This window comes from Polyodon spathula, chromosome 37 (genome assembly GCF_017654505.1).
Source record: "Polyodon spathula isolate WHYD16114869_AA chromosome 37, ASM1765450v1, whole genome shotgun sequence".
NCBI lineage: Eukaryota > Metazoa > Chordata > Actinopteri > Acipenseriformes > Polyodontidae > Polyodon > Polyodon spathula.
In genome coordinates, this window is record NC_054570.1 from 2,499,668 (window position 1) to 2,517,349 (window position 17,682).

Below are 17,682 nucleotides of genomic sequence, written 5' to 3' on the forward strand. Positions count from 1 at the left end.
ACTTACAGGAAATGAAACGAAAATTAAATATTGACAGAAACAGAGCAGGTTTGTGTGGACGCAGAGGGGTTGTTTTTAATCAAAGAATATCTTTGATTCTCTGCAGAAATTATTACAACCGCATTGGGTTTGTACACTAGCCAGTATGTTTTCTCTAGTGAAAGGAGTTTGGTGTTCTCAGCTCCCAGTGCAATTTAGTCCATGTTACAAAACGTCACACAATGTGGTACAATTCGACCCAATAGGCAATACTGAGTACAGCTGTGGCCAAAAGTTTTGCATGATAGAATTTTCATATTGAGACAAAAATAAAAACTACTGGAATATAATTTAGATATTTTATGTAACATCATGTAATTAACAAAACTACAAAATTGCAAAAATCTACCGAAGCCATAATAGAAGTACAGTATTTCATGTTAGATTTTGAAATGTCACGTTTTTCAATTGTCAGTTTTTCATTATGTGGGAAAACTGCACAGGGGTGTGTAATTTAATATGTTAACGTAACATTATTCAGCAGCAGGTTCTGGATAAATTTATTTGACTGCAAAATGAGCTTCATTTTTTTCTTTCTTTTTAGTTTCCTCTCTTAAATCAGTCATACTGAACTTGAGCTGAACAAGTCGGATCTCGTCTGGAATTCCCTCTGGGCCTGTCGGAAATTCACTGGTAACCCGGGGAAGCTAAACACAGGAAAACAACCCGGCTGCCAGAGATCAGGTATGAGAAAAAGCCGCGAATCCCACAGTTGTGCTAAATGCTGCACTAAAATGTGTCAATGGTGCATAGTTCCTGCAATTCCTCTGCAGTTTAACCTCCACTGCACTTGAATTCATCAGGGAGAAAGCTGCCCTAGTTAATAATCCAATTTCTATTCCCTAAATAGTGTTTAGCTGTAGGTTAGGGTTAGGGTTAGGGTTAGGGTTAGTTATGACTGTACACTGAAACATCTAATCAGTGCAACTGGCCGTTTCTTAACCCATTCCTGCCCAGTGTTGACATTGAGAAAATAGACCTTAAATAGGTATGTGAACATGGGTAGGTGGGTGACACAAGTCCAGTTTGTAACACCTGTTGTATCGACAGAAGAAGTCCAAACGAAATTGAGCTCACAATCTGGGGGAACAGAAACCCTGACCCAAAAAATATTCACAAACAAAAATATTCGTTTACAGAAGTTTCACCGTTCCTGAAAAAAAGAGTAGTTCAGGATTTGTTGACAAGCGGGGGGTGTTTGACCCCCCCCCCCCCCCCCCCCCTTGCGGATCAGCTCCCCCCGCTTTCTTTATGCTAATGAGTACCTGGTGGAAGAAGCGAGGTCCTCCTCTGTGTGATTCAGAGCAGGACTCTCTTCGCTTCAGCAAGAGCGGGTCTCTTTGGAAAACTGGATCTATATTTAACAGCAAGCCGTCAGCTTCCAGGTTCAGTACAGGAGTTTTAAAGCGTGTTAGAGCCGGACTCTTTAAAAAAAATAAACAAAGCAAACGGCAACGAAAGGATTTGTAATCTGCGCAAACGAAGGATTGTATTTTGATTTTTGATTTTTTTTTTTTTAACACTGCAGCCAGTAACTCGTGGTTGGTGAAGAGCGACAGTGCTTTTTGACAAGAGACCTAAAGACAGGCACACGGGGAATTGCAGAGAAATTTTGTCGGGTTTCTAAGGCTGAAAGGTAAGGTAATGACGCAGTTTCCTCTTAATTAATTACTGGGTTCAGTTTGGAATTGGATAGCATAGGTGCTGCGTTTCTATGAGTTTGAAAACTGGTTATTAACTTTTTATTATTATTATTATTATTATTATTATTATTATTATTATTATTATTATTATTATTACCACTTAAAATAATTTCAGTTAAATTTTAAAGATGTAAATGCCAAATTTTGGTTAAAAAAGTCCATTTATGTTTCAGGAAAAAGACAAATTACATTTTCCCGTATTGTGGAACAATTCTTAATCACTTGTTAATTCTTTAAATATGACCTTTTCTTATGTCAATAAAACAGTAATTTGTGAACTTGTATTTGTTTTGTTTTTTGTTTTTTGTTTTTCCAGCGTGATATTTGGGCTATGCGATACGCTTTGTTCAAGAAAATCACCCTGCTCGTGATATTTACACTATAAATGTATAGACAAAAAAACTTCGTTTTGACAAAACGGGTGTAATTAAAGTTTAGCTTGAACTTTCGTTAAATTTATATATATATATATATTAATATATATATATCTATTATATATATATATATATATATCTATATAATATAGTTTTAAAACAATGTAAGACTAACCTGTTTTAAAGCAAGCTCAAGACTAACCTTTCTCCTGTTGGGTTTAAGGGAGAAGGCAGTTTTTATCATCATGGGTAAGTCAGTTCAGGACTTGAATGACTTCCATTCTGTCTTCTGGAGGGGGTGAGAGGGAGCACTTCAGTCTTTGTGCCTCAGGTCTGCCTGGGACTTTAGGAGCTACCTCTTCTGGAGGGGGTAATAGGGAGCACTTCAGTCTCCGTGCCTCAAGTCTGCCCTGTTTTGGATGGGGCTACACTGCCTTCTTTCTTGTCTAATCCTTGGACTTTTGTTACCTTCCAGTCTGCAAAGATGCTCACCGTGAGTACGTTCTCTTTGCAGTTTCAGCATTTCAGTTCAGCATCAGCTTTTATTTAGCTGGTAAGATGATTTATTTATTTATTTTTGTTCCATTTAGTTTTAATTTTAGTTTCTGTTAAATTTATTGCAAAAAAATATATATTTCGGTTTTAGAATTTGTTTTTCAGTTTCAGTATCTTTTCATTTTAAGACACTATTAGTTTTAGTTAACTGAAAAACAAAAAAAAACAAAAAGAAAACACTGCTGCCAATTGAACTTAAATGCCTGTGTAGATTAAACTAACGGCTACTGTCTGAGGACTGAACAGTCTGATTCAAACCCACAGCCAGCCCCCACCTCGCCACACTGTATATTTGTCATTTCATTTGTGGTTCAAAAGTTCAGTCACCGACTTATCTGAAGTGAAGCAGTCTGTCCAATAAAACAGGCTTGAAAGATAAGTACCTGAATAAGGGACGGAGATCGTGGGGAGGTAAACCAAGCGAGGCAGGCAGCTTTTATATAGCGTCTTAAGACCTTTCTAAATGCAGGGGGTGGAAGTGCAATGAAAGAAAACTTTGCATGGGCAGATGTGTAAATAAAAAGCATGTAATTACCGTATGCCAAAAATAACCCCGCTGGCACAGAAGGTAAGGGGGGGGTACAAGCCCAAGAGAGGTTTGTGGCAAGCAACACAATAGCTTAACTAGGAAAGTAGTTTTACAGCTTGTTAAACATTTCCTAAGCAGTAACTGTCACACCTGAAAGAAGGCTATTCTAACGGTGATAATTTAACTCCCTGTAGGATGTGAACCGTTTAGAAAAAAACTGCCACAGGCCTTTTATTTTACATGTCACAGTTAAGTTCAGGTGTGGGAAATAATAATACCGACAGCGCTGCGTTCTCATTGAAAACGTGCATTGTGCAATTGTGAAAGACAATGCAATATCGTGAGATATTCTGGTATATTCTTCTGTCAAGCACAGTAAAAATCATTATATTCCTGTTTGCTTATGCAGCGTTGGTTTTGCAGCACATTACAGCAGCTGTTTGGGATACCAGAAAACCATTCATTTAATTAAAAATACCTGAAGCATTGCCCTCTCCTGCATTGTTTCGCATTTCGTATTATGACGTGCCTGTTGTACCGTAACCTTAGAGCACTGATACACCCTTGCAGATGAATGCCTCTATTGTAAAGTCTTTCAGTCCTTCCTGCTGTGCTCTTAGTAGGATGAACCAGCTCTTTCATCTCTGGTAACTAGAGAGAGCTCCCCCTACCTGCCAGCCTGCCTGCCTGCCTTCCTGCCTGAGGGGCTGAGCCTGTCAATATCAAGACAATCCGCTTCCACCCTCGATCCTTCACCACCCTGACCCCTGAGCATTGGCTGTAATAAAGGATATCACACTGCAGCTTTACAACAGCATAACAGCCTTACAGATTGCGCAGTACATCTGGTTAGACACGAACTTGCACTGTTTATGGGCCTTGTTCAACGGCTGCTAGAATTTAACATCTTCAGTTAAGTAGTCTTTATTGGTTTGATAAAAGCAGTTTACACAGAGGTGTACGCACTGAGCAGGCACTGTACGAAGCACGGCAAAGCAGTGCCAGGATAGATTTTTATAGTAAGCTTGTTACTTATTTTCTTTATACTTTCACACACGCACTGGCACAACCCACCCCCTCAACACACATAAGCACAAAACCCACCCTCTCCTCACACACACACACACACACACACACACACACACAGGTACGGAATTTCTACAGCTGACCTCAGCAAAACCTGGACCAGTTAAACTTCATCGTCACTCCCTGCTTCAGGAGCATTTGAAATAAAATCTTTTTTTAACCTCCCTGATTGATTGGAGTTGAAAGGTGGTAAAATAAACTGCTATTGTCTTCCAGGTTTTGAGTTTTAGTTTGGATTGAATAAACCCAGTTCAGTATGAAACACTGGTTTAAAGGTGGCGTATTGGACATGTGCTTTTTATACCTGTTGACATTCAAAGATTATGTTTAAATTTGTAGAAAATTAAAAAAAAAAACGTGCTCGGAAGAACAGAGGACCTCTTAGTTCGGACAGGTTTTACTTTGCAACACCTGCGCGTTGCACTTTTTATAGACAGAGCATTTTTCGATAGGCGAGGAGGTATTTTGAAAGGATATGTCTGCCGTCGGGCAACATCTGTTGAAGATATGCAAATAAAAGCTTCTATATGCACTTTTGCAGTTGCATTTTCTTTCAGCTGTAGCATCTATCGTGTAAAAAGTTTACCATGATGAACTCATAGCACAGTAGAATAAAGCATACTAAACGAAAGCTTGGTGAAACATAGGAAAGCCCAGAAAGGTATAGTAAAGAGTGTTTTAGAAAAGCATGGTAAACTACAGTAATAGTATTGCATGGTACAGTGCAAATTTGTCTAGGTAAACTTTTGATAAGGGCTCTTGGCCAACAGTTTTGTAATAAATGTTAGATTTTCATGTTAGATTTTGAAATGTCACAAAGTATGTGGAAAACTACAAAGAGGTGTAAATCAGTATGTTAACGCTACCTTCATTCATCAGGCTGCATTTGACTTGAAGCAAAATGTGTTAATTCTGTAGCTGTGGTTTGTGGAAGGTGCATGTTAATTGAACATTCTCATTAAGGTTTATGATTTGAGTGCTTTGTGTAATGCGCACACCTGTGCGTTCTTGATGAGCTCATTCAGTGACTCTTTGTTGAAACCCCCTCTGGGCAGAGAGGTGTAACGTGTTGTTTTTTGTTCCCACCACGGCTATTTCTTATTCTGCTGAGCTCTGCACAAAAAAACAAAACTCTTCTTTGTGTTTGTGATTCACATGCACTGACCTTGTCATTCATGAAGAGATTAAAACAGCCTGAGAGAGAGAGAGAGAGTCTATTTGTTTGTCTGCGTGTCACACTTACAAAAATCAAGACAGCAGCCAATGCAATTATGATGAAGTGTATAAAAAGAAAAAATATATGTTTCTTTTCAGAGTGTCCCAGACTGCACTCTTACTATCGGCATCACAGAGAGTCACTCCTTCTGGATTTGATAAGCTAGAATGGCTGAAGGTATTGTTTCAACTCTGCTGCACTGTTTACCAGCAGACTTGCGTTTGTGATTGTACATTGGACACTAAGTTACATTGAGATTCCCCACACTGCATCCTCCTTACAGCAAACAGAATCCGAGAAGTGAAACAGCTAGACACTGCTGGAGGTTTAAAAGAGAAGTGGGGGGAGGGAGTGGAAGCACCTAGTGCTTATTGTAGGGAGTGGCACTTGACTCTCTCCCGCTCCTACTGGAAACTGCATGTAAATGTTAGCCTGTCTCTACAAGACTGAGAAAATACCTTGAAGGCAGCGTTTCTCTTTTCCTCACTGTGTTCTTATAGCAGTACTGAAAAAGATATTACAGTGAGTCATAATGTTTTAAGAACGGTAAACTCTTGTTACATTTTTTTTTTTTTTAGTACTGCAACAGTAGGGAATAAAAAATAAAAAAATAGGGAACAAAAAAACCACAAATTCCCCACATAATCCAGTTTGTTGTAATGTTTTTGAAACTGGAAATCATTTCACAAAGCAGCATTTGCCAGAAGCAATCAGAGTTTAGCAGATCAACACAAACGCTCAGATTTGAAATGAAAGGCTGTTATAGAAACAACTAAACGGCTGTGTTGTTTGTGGGAGAGAGTGCGTTCATCTGGGTACACTAATGAAGTTTCTGGCTGTAATTTACACTTGTGGCAGAGCAAAGCTCTGCCCTTTTTAAATTGGCAGGGATGGGGTTAATTTCCCCTACCTGCCTGGGTTTATTATGGTCTGGTGGCTGGGGTTGATTAGTTGATTAGGTTAATTAATCAATCAGCGCCCAGCCACCTGACATAAAAGGAGGCCTCTGCTTCTCATTTGGGAGGAGGGAGTTGAGGAAGTAGGTTGGTGTTTTGTTGGTTGTATTTTTGAAAGTTTGATTCCAGTGAAGGCAAGGCCCAGCCTGGAAACCTTATTTTTTTTGTAAGTTTTGTTTTGTTGTCTTTCTATTTGTGTTTGAAGATTTTTTTATTTTGCCCTGGTGCACTTTCATTTTTGTGTTTATTTATAATAAAATAGTTATTTTTTTGAACTTCAGACTGTCTCTGGGCCTCTATCAACTCACCAGCCTGCCACAATGCTGCATCGCAGTGCAGTTTTGCTTTTCATTGGAAACGTTGGTCCAATTTTTTTGTTTGTTTGTTTGTTTCAAAAAACAATATTTTAAAAGAACTATAATATGCAGTAGAATTATTTAAAAAGACTATGAATAGCTTATGCAAATATTGTTTAAAATAAATAATCTATCTAATACAATACAAATCACTTCCTGTACCTTAGAGCAGTTGCATTCCAAAACACTTGGTAGAATATTAACTTTTGCAAAAACACCTAGTGGAATATTAACGACCGAGATCGCGTTACAGTGCAGCGCACTGCCTTTGTCTATGAATACCTAATCTTCACAGATTACTGTAGGGAGTAGCCCAGACTGCACATGGCATTGCAGGTTCATTGCACAGATTTTTGGTTAAGAAATGAATATTGAAAAACTATTTTTCCTGGTTTATGTTTATTTCGAGCAGAAGCATTTTTAAACTAGTGACTGATAAAAAAAAATAAAAAAAAAACCAGCAGTATAGTGTGGTAATGCATCACTCCTTTAATTTTTTACCTATTGCAAGAAAAACTTGTATAGGGAACAAAGAATGAAAGCAAGGAGAACTTTTCAACTGCTTCATTAATATGGGAATACTTTCCATTAAAGGGATGCTTTTGATTGTCTGCTGTACATTTTCAATAATATATAATTTCTTCAAGATTAATAACCTGTTGTGTGTTCTGCATAATTCTCCATTGTTTCTGCTTTGAATGATTTGCCCCACTTAGGCTAATAACTATTCCAGAAGAAATACATCTGAAAAAACTATTTTGTAAGTGAGCCAGGGAAGCATATCAGTGTTGCACAGGCTTCAGATCACCTGTGGGCTTCAGTGCACCATGCAACGCTAATATTCTTCCTCTCCTAACTTCCTCTCCCTCTCCTCCAACCACCTGCTCCAGTCAGTCTGTCTACAGTACCTGTCTGCCAGATGGTCCCTACTCTTCAATTATTTAAGTAAAGCACTCTGGTACAGAACGATTGCACTCTTAGGCATTAATTTTAGCATTCCAAGTGCTAGTTGTATTACAGAACGAATGACTAAGTGCTAATTAAGATGCAGTTTTGTACACGTCTTTGGAGAGGAATGAGTCCATGCCTGTCTGTTTGTGATGGTAAAGTACAGGCCCTGGGTTGGGTCTGTATTGTAAACAAGAAAATGAGATGCTATTGACTGGCTAAAGGCATCACTTGCAGAAGTGATGCCCGTTTTCAATCCTTACTCCTGTTGAAATTATCATCTGTGTTTATGTGCCAACTGTTACAAATATTGTAGCGTATCCATAGCAACAAAACAAAGAGCAAAAAACATAAAAAAAGCAGATATCATAGAGAAAATGATTACAAACTAGGGTGAAAGTTGCAATTGATGGGAGGTTAAATGTGAAAGATAATTATTACGATCATTTTTAGCTGAAAGTCGTTATTTGGAAATGTCACTGTCGTTCAGCCTTGATTCTTTAGTATAGTTCTTCAAAGTAATTTAAATTCAGCTGCCTAATGTACAGAACTGTATTTACATGACACTTTTTTTTTTTTTGTCCTGCTGGTATTCAGAATGCATCCTGGGAATTCCAGTTCTGACAGTGCGAATGCCAGCAACTAGAACACAGAGCTGGTGTCCTGCAGTGTGTGCTGTGTTTCCAGCCCATGAAAGCTTAGGCATCCAAACAGTAAATGAAATGAACCTGCACATTTCCTTCTGTAGCACTGTCACAGTCACTGTCCTCCGTTCCTTCCAAATCCACCAGGACTGTCTAACTTTACAAACGGACTATATTTAAAACGAAACATTTCGTCATCCCGTGTGCTAAAATGACACCGGGGGCGAGTCTCTCAAAGATTAGGGAGAATATTTATAAAACAGGTGTGGCTTTTTATTGTTGTGGTTCAGATTTTAATCCGTTGTTGTGACTGGTGTCACAAGTCCTGCTTTCAATGGTTCACTCTGCTTACGAGGAATCTCAGAATCTCGTTTTCAACTGCTTCTTTCAACCGTCTCTGCTGTACACGACTCTGCCCTGTAAAACACAGTCCCATGAAGCAGTGACAGTTTACCTCCAAATGTTGTATAGGTCGTCTACCTTGAATCAAGAGGCTTTTTTAAAATCGTAAACTTTTCAAGACCTTGAAAGAAATATTAAATGCGTCCAATTTGAAAAAATAATTAGATCAGTTATGTGAATTGAGAGAATTGGAATGAAAACCAGAAGACCCTGCGGCCCTCGAGGACTGGAGTCTTGACACCCCTGCTCTAGGTATTGCCTCTTCCCAGATATGAACATCAAATGTAACCCAGCAGAGATGACACCCCCAGCCTGTTTCTAAAAGCACTTGGCTGTGTTCGGGGAGTGGTTATGTCATGTTGTAGATTCTCAAGCCTCTTTTATTGTATCGGATCTCTGATCGGGCATGCAGCCGAGCCACACTGACTCCCTGGGACATCTGCTTCCAGCACAGCTCTACACAAATAGAAGCTGGGAAGGAAATCTGATCCCCAGCACAGGGTGGCTTAAGCCATTCCAAGCTCTAATTCATCAGACATAGCTCGGCTTGCAACTGCTACTGGACGGCTGTAATTAGCTATGTGTGCCGTAGCCTGCCTCACAACAAATGATGACCTATTCTATTTCTCACATGTGAAAGAATGTGTGACTGAAGTGTCAGAGTGTCATGTTTCTGTGCACGGTACCAGTAATGTGCACCAGTTAATGTAAAATCTGACGGTTTGTTAAATTCCAGATTCAGAGTAATTTTATGGGTAATGTGCATGATAACAAGTGAAGCATTGCCACTGCTGTTGCTAAAAACACATTGCAACACACAAATGAGGCATTCAGAAAACACAATCCTGCCAAGTGTGAGACGTTGTTATTGTTATTATGATGAGTTAGTCATTTAGCAGACGCTTTTATCCAAAGCGACTTGCAGCGAAGAGGGGGCGAACTCTGCATCAACAACCGCAGCTGTGAATTCACTTGCAACAGGACCTCGTTTGTTTTACGTCTCAACCGAGGAGCACAGGGAGGTTAAGTGACTTGCTCAGGGTCACGCACGCAGCGAGAAGGTGGCTGAGCTGGGATTGAACCGGGAACCTCCTCGGTAACGAGCCCCCTTTCTCTAACCACTGGACCTCCAAGCCTCCTTAGTGCTCCAGGTGTGAGATACAGATCCTGTTTGTAGGATAGCTGCTATTCTGCAGTCTTTCAGATGATGCGCTGTACTGCCTCCGGCTCGCCTATCTTTTCTGTCTCAAGAACAGGTATGGAAACGCTTCTGCATGATGTAATGAGTGGACTGTGGCACGAAACACTTGGCTGTGCCAGTTTTAGGCTACATTGTGATGGAGTAACGTAAGGGCAGCATTTAAAGCTGCAGTGCGTCACAATAATCATTTGACTGTAAAGTAATATTCAGAGGCGTACAGGAGTTTTGAAAGTGAAGTCTTGCCATTGTTTTAGTTATTAACCTCTGCATTGCACATCACAGGAGATCCCGCCCCTTTCAACACAAATGTTTTTGATGTATTTTATATGTCTTGTACTTGCTAATCGATATTTTGGAAGCACACTGCTGAAAACTAACTTGATTAGCTGCAACATCTCACAGGATTACAAGTGTCCAAAAAGATCGCAACAGGACCCTAATTATGACCAAGAAAAGGCAGTGTTAGCAACCCCCTTTTTTTTTCAACATAACACAATATATATAGCTAATATGTAAAACCTGTCAATCACGTAGACAGGCATTTTGGCTAATGTCTTTAAAGTTTTGTAATAGAATGAGTTTTGCATTAGGATTTGCATTGAAGTTATGGAGGAATGCAAAGGCAAATTTTCAGAGAAGGAATAACCCTAATAAGAAATTACTTGGAACGAGTGTGCTTGTCTGGATTAAATAATAAATATGACTAGGGCAAGCACCATAGCATTTGATTTAATTCAGGCCTTTTGAAATGTGTCTTTGTCCTTTTTAGATTTGTTTAAAAAATAGAGCCTTTAAAATGATGGTACTTTACAAGCGTGAGCTCTGGAAATGTTATGATTGGCATGCTTTCAGGACCAGCCCCTTCCTAAGGGCTCCAGTCTGGTTCTGCTCGGGTCTCCAGTGTCCCTGACAAACACAAGCAGGTTCAGAGACCAGACTGTCAGGGAGGGATGGAGGGTGCCTGACTGCCTGCTGGCTGGCTTGGGGTCTCTGCTCTGGAGACTGTGAGCTGAGACTGCTGTGAATCCCCTATCTGTTCTCTCTCTGGTCCCCAGCCAGCAGCTGCCCTCCTCAGCTGTTTAAACCCTTTCCCCTCTCTCACTGAGCCTGCCAGCAAGGCCACAGCACCTCTCTCTTTGTTTATTAAGCTCAGCGTCCTGTCGTGAATTACTTTAAAATAAAATCAATCCTGTTTTTTTTTTTATTTATTTATTTTTTTTAAAAGCTTTGGCATTGGTGCTGGCCAATCTGCTGGGGTCCACCGCTCAGCTGTTTTAAAAAAAAAAACAACTGGGCCACCTTTCAAACAATGTTGGTTTCCTGTGACAAAGTAGAAGTTAAATCTTCCGTAAATGCTTGGTGTTATGAGAAGAGGAATGTCTTCGGATGGCTGTCAGTTTCAGGTTTATGTTGTCAAAACTGCGCCGGAGAAAACGGGATGCTGTTTCTTTGATTTGCAATAAAAACACAAGAAAGTATGTCATTTATAAATTCATCACTCTCTCTCTCTCCCATTAAAAATTGATCCCAACAAGCAGGTCCTGATTTACTAGAACACAAGGCTACAGCATTTTATTTATACATCATTTTACAAGCATTATTCTCACTGAGTATTTGATCTATGTAGTACATACATACTGTGTGTATATATACATATACTGTATATACAACCACACTAACGTCTATAGCGCCTTTCATCACAAGGATCCCAACGCGCTTCACACACAAAATGAACAATTAAACCATTCATTTAAAAAACAGTCTACTACAGAAATTATTATTTTTTTAAACAGAAATTTAAAAAGAGATAAAAAAAAATGAGGATTTAATTGTAAAATTAGTAAAACAAAACGGATTAAAAGCTAGTATTTTACAGTAAAAGTCTAAAACCAAACATGGCATAAAATTGGAATACAAAAACAGAATCTAGTTGGGAAGTTGTGAGTTGTGTGCAGTATCGGATTTGGTGCTCAATCGCACTTCGCTTCAGAGCAGGCAGGAATGGCATTTGATGGTGCTGGGGAGTGAAAGTTACAGTGGCAACTGCTTCTGGAGTCAATAGGAGTCATTCCCGGGGAATTTGAAATCTGACTAATATCCATCTCCTCATCTCTTCCTCTCTCTCCTCTCTGTGACCCAAGCTGAAACTCACGCTCTTTCCTGAGCTGAGTCAAACAGCTGTGGTATGAACAGTAAGAATGATCCTTGCAGTCCGAGTGTGTCGAGTTTAACCTTCTTTCTTGTATCTCTTTTACTTGAATTAAGCCCCTACATATGTCCTGCCTTTATTACAATATCTCTGATAAAAGGCACAATAAAAGTAGATTAATAATACTGGTATCTTGGTACAGCTTAGTTGTAAACTGTGGTTTTATATATTGAAGTTAATAATTCATGGCAGTTAATATTAAGTAATCAAAGAAAATAATGAAGCAGTCATAAGCACAACACACGTTCAGTGCATTGTTATTAAAATAAGATATAACCTCAAAGGATATAAAGCATTTTGCATGTCTGATGGATAGTTTTTGCCACTTTTCCCAATAGATCAACTGCCCAGTGCCCTTGGGTCTTAGGAGATCGCTTCAAAATGAAGTGAAGAGCAATCCTCTTCTGCACTACTCGGAGACTGGCCCTCAGTGTGTCGTCTTACAGCCATTTGGCCTCTTTAGCTGGTGATGCGGGAGGCTTCGTCAGCTTTGCAAACACTTTCCCTCTTCAGTCGCTGGCATGTCTCGGAGAAAGGGTCTCTGTTCGCTCTGCACACTCACACGTACACGAGAAGAATTGTTCCTGCATGAAATATTCGTCTACAGCTGGCAGACTCCGCTGTGCGGCACATCAGCACTGCAGTCTTACTAATTACAAAGATATACAGTTGTGGAAGTCGTTGCGCACAAAATATATATATATATATATATAGATGTACTAATATGTGATGTCGATGTAGGGTTAAAGAAGCCATCCCCTATAGTTAGAGAGACACACAAATTAAAAACAGCTACACAATCATTTGTCAGCAGCTAAATTAAATGGAAAATGCATGCACATGTAGGTAACATAGTTTGAATACATATTATTATTATTATTATTATTATTATTATTATTTATTATTATTATTATTAATAATAATTCATCTTTAATTAAACCAATGTAGCAAGATTGTCAACTCTCACAGCCTAAAACAAGTAGAAACAGCAGTAAAGGTAATGTTAAACATGGGGTTGGGACATAACCTTCTTAAAAGTGAAAACAAAACAACCTAAATAAAAGTTGTATGGTACAGCTTAAGCTTGTGGTAGCTGTTGTGAATGGGAATGCCTGTTTTTAACCTGTTTAAATGGGTGACCTTGAATTTGTTCTGAACTGCGTAGAGAGGGAGACACGGCGGGGGTGGGACGGGGGACGACAAGACAATGGAAGGAAATGTTGCTCAGCATTAACACACAGACTGCTTTTCCAAGGAATCTGGCTGCCTCTGTGAGTCAACTAGGAAACAGGCTGGCAATACAACAGCATGCTTTGTTAAACAGGGAATAGCTACCGGCAGTGTGTGAATAAAGACTTTGCAGGATCTGATTCATATACTGTTACGGATACCAACCACTGCCCCCTACAGGTGAGGCTGCTTATTGAATAGCAGAGGAGGGGGTTGTGCAGTAAATAGAGCCATTCACACAGGAGCTGAGACTCCAGGGCTATGATTAAAACTGCTTTCAATGAAGCGCTCTGTTCATGGTGTGCATTTCTGTAACTGTTAAAAGCAATTTGAGGGGCTTCAGTTGAGATTTATATATAAAATATATCAAATAAAATCCTCCAGCGGGAATGCATATGCCTCTGGTAACAGGCGACCATCTGCGTGGAAAGCTTGTTTTTATTTCCACCAGTGTGCAAATTTATTAGAACACCCCCTTGCATCTGTTTTGATATGAAATCAAACTAAGGAATAGGCTGTGGTTACGGTACTTTGTCATGATGCCTGTCAGGGGTGCATAAGAATTGCATCAGAATCACATGCGATAATCTTTCCTCAGTACCCTTTGCAAGAGTTACAGCTGTACTCGCACTGTGCGCAACGCAGTGTCGACGTGGACCTCGCTTTGTGTTTATTTATTTTAAGAATGAAACACTTGCTGGTACCTCCCTTGACACAAAATCCTCTAAAGATGTTTCGTTGTTTGACAGGTATTGTTTTCAAATCAATCAGAAAACCTTTCTTATCAGCTCGCCAACCCTTGTGTGGACCTGTCTGCCGACCAGTCTGTTTTTCCTGTTCTCCCCCAATGCCTGCTTCTGATTCATTTTCCCACAGTTGGTTGCTAGACAGACCTAAAGCACTGCCATTTTATTACTTTTGTGAGGTGGCTGTCATTCCAAATTTGACTTCTTCTCTACAAAGATTTGAAATTCTCTTCAGCCAATCGCAGCACTTCATTTTCTCTGACCCTGGCTGTCTGGTTTGCTCTGCAGATATGCCTGGACTGTGGAAGTGACCACGCTACCTAGCTGCAATGGCATTCCTGAGGCTTCTCTACCTGCTGATCGCTGGGGCAGCTGCTGTGGAGCCAGACGGACACTTCAACCCAGGTGAGGCAAAGCAACCTCGGCACAGGGCAAGCGATTATGAAATGCAATGCCTCATCTAGAGCTACGGCCCAAACTTCTAGCATCACCGAAAATTTTAGGATTGAGACATAGTTATAAAATCAAAGAAAAATATATTTTGGTAATTTTAGATCTTTTATTTAAATTTTAAAGAAACAATATTGCAAAAGTCTACAGGAAGCTGTAATAATAGTACAGTATTTAATGATAAATTTTGAAATGTCACATTTTTCCATTTGTCATTTTCTCATTAAGTACAGGGGAAAACTGCAATGAGGTATGCAATTCAATATGTTAACGTAACATTATTCAGCAGGTTTCGTTCGACTTTACTGTACACTGCAGATAATCGGCCTCGTATTAAAACCTGGAATGGGTGAGACTGCTATGCAACAGGAGTCTTATTTCTATCCCTGTAGCTTTAAATGCACATATGTCAGGCTCCACCTCCCTCAGAGAGAGAGAGAGAGAGCGCGAGAGAGAGAGAGCAAGCAAGCAAGCAGTCTGTCTTGCCAGTAGTGAAGTATAGGCACCTGTCTCGCTCTCTCGCTCTCTCTGTTCTTTCACTCAGCAACTGGCACACAGTGGCGAGCACAATACATTCCTGAGGCTTGCCGTCATCCAACGTATTCTTTTAACCCTGTAACACCCAGTTATCCTGATCGGGATAACATGCACTGTTTATTAGGATTTTTAAAATCAGAACAAAGAAACGCATATAGAAATAAGCACCAGTGTTGTTGTGTTGAATGCACATAGAGCAGATGAACCACGCTGATCTATTCAAGCGCAGCCAAGCCTGTAAGTGTGTTCTGGACCTTGGAAAAAGCTACCCCCTTACCAATTACGAGACAAGATTAATCCTCCTAACTTTTCAAGTTCATATCTCAATTGCGTATGGTTGCCTGTCTCTCTGTGTGTGTCACATTTTTACATACATCTGGAGAACACACTTTGATAAAACTCGCTAAGACATTCTTTAGCCCAAGTTATTGAGAGCATCGGAATACGGGTATATGGAGGTGTACTTTCAGTCTGTATGTTCGCGTTTCACACGTTTTTTGCATGCTCAAAGGTCCGGTATATTTTATATTGCTGTAATGCTTGTTTGTTTGTTTTTTTGTAGAAATGAAATCGAATCAATTTTTCCTTTTGATTTGAAGCAATGTTAACAGGTGTATGGATCCTGTAATGTTTGGACCTGCGTCTTCCTTCTCACTGACCCTCGCTGCTGCTTTTCTTCCCCAGCTCTGTGTCGCTATGCGTTGGGTATGGAGGATGGAACGATCCGCGATGAAGATATTGTAGCCACCAGCTCCTGGTCTGACTCCACTGCAGCTAAACATGGCCGGTAAGCAAGGAGTGGGGGTTACACGACAAAGAAGGTGTGTTGTTATCATGAACTGGTCATTTAGCAGACCCCTTTATCCAAAGCAACTTACAGAGACTAGGGGGGTGAACTAACAATCAACAACTGCAGGGTCACTTCCAATAGGACCTTGTTTGTTTTACTTCTCATCTGAAGGAAGGAGCACAAGGAGGTTCAGTGAGCTGGGATTTGAACCAGGAATCTGCTGGTATTAAGCCCTTTTCTTTAACCACTGGACCACCAAGCCACCTTGGTTATTCGAATACACTGTGTACAAAATATATACATTGAAGAAAGCTTCTCCATCCTGATAAGTTGGTTTCAAAGAGACCATCACTACAAGTAAAGGTGGGATGGAAGCAAAAGGGACATAGTGGTTGGAGCAGGGACTGGACTGGATTGAAAGAAGTGTGGCCTAGTCATGTTGTTAGAGCTGTGGGGCTGGGGGAAAGGGAAGCAGCGTGACCAAGCGGTTAGAACTCAGGTCCTGGGAAAGAGGGAATGTGGCCTTTTGGGTAGAGCTGAGGGACTGGGAGGGAGAGAAGCAGTGTGGCACAGTAGTCAGGGCTAAGGGACTGTGAGATAGTGAAGCAGTTTAGCCTAGTGGTTAGAGCCGAGTGAGCAGGAAGAAGGCAAGCAGTGTGGCCTAGTCTAGTGGTTAGAGCTGAGGGACTGGTAGTCTTATGTCCCCCTCTCTCTCTTTCTCTCCTGCCCAGGCTGTCTTTGGGAAATGGGGATGGTGCTTGGTGTCCGTCAGGCCCGGTATACCCCAATAATGCAGAGTTCCTGCAGGTAGATCTGAAGAGACTGCACTTTGTCACTCTGGTTGCCACGCAGGGTCGCCACGCCAACGGCCACGGCAACGAGTTCGCCCGCGCCTACCGGCTAGTCTACAGCCGCAACGGGCGCACCTGGATCACCTGGAGAGACCGATGGAACAACGACGTAAGGGGCCGTCTCAAAACTCCCTGCTTCCATTGAAGAGGGAGCAGAGCCATGATTTTTTTTATTATTCAAAATATCTTGCATTTAAAACAGCGGTGCTCGGTTCATTCAGTTCATCCAGTTGTTCCAGCCTGGTCTTTTAAATATTGAATTGAGCTTTCCAGGGCTGCCTTGCAAATGTAGGGCTTAAACTTAGTAAATAAGTCAGCTGAATATGGAGGCTTATGGAGACGACCTCTCAGTCGATATGCATATTTTCTATGAGCCTCAAGCAGTGTTTATGCAGCTGTGATGAGACTTGGTTATTGAGAGTAACATAATCTAGGGACACCTGTCTGTCTGACTGTAAACTCTGTATACGGTAGATGTGTGATGATCTGTGTGTTCATGTTATTCACACGTTTGCAGTGCTGCGAGGGATGCATGTTACTTATTACTGATTGGGTAACTCTGGTAATAAATAGGCCTCATCAATTCCGTGTACAGCTGTGGCTAAAAGTTTTGCATCAACCAGAATTTGAGGATTGAGACCTTCTTTAAAAAACAAAACAACAAATCTGAACGTGATTGAGATCTTTTATTTAACATCATGTAATCAAAGAAACTACAAAATTATATTGTAAAAGTCTGCCGGAAGCCATAATAGTAGCACAGTAGAATTTCATGTTAGATTTCGAAACTGTCACATTTTTCAATTTTTGTCCGTTTTTTCGTGAAGTATCTGGAAAACTACAAAGCGGTATGTAATTCA

General features: G+C 40.4%; 1 protein-coding gene across 4 annotated transcripts in view; it reads left to right on the plus strand.

Annotated features, from left to right (window-relative positions):
• The window catches only part of LOC121304346 (discoidin domain-containing receptor 2-like), a 42,499-nt gene that overhangs the window by 10,437 nt on the left and 14,380 nt on the right, over nt 1–17,682 (plus strand). The window contains exons 2-6 of one of the 4 annotated variants that reach the window (XM_041235434.1): nt 584–723; nt 1,568–1,675; nt 14,483–14,599; nt 15,866–15,968; nt 16,703–16,931. In XM_041235434.1, the coding sequence (XP_041091368.1) occupies nt 14,524–14,599; nt 15,866–15,968; nt 16,703–16,931 (408 nt within the window). In that variant the 5' untranslated portion in view covers nt 584–723; nt 1,568–1,675; nt 14,483–14,523. Of the gene's footprint in view, nt 1–583; nt 724–1,327; nt 1,676–14,482; nt 14,600–15,865; nt 15,969–16,702; nt 16,932–17,682 lie in introns of those variants that run through there. The other 3 variants (XM_041235435.1, XM_041235436.1, XM_041235433.1) reach the window with 3 other exon arrangements.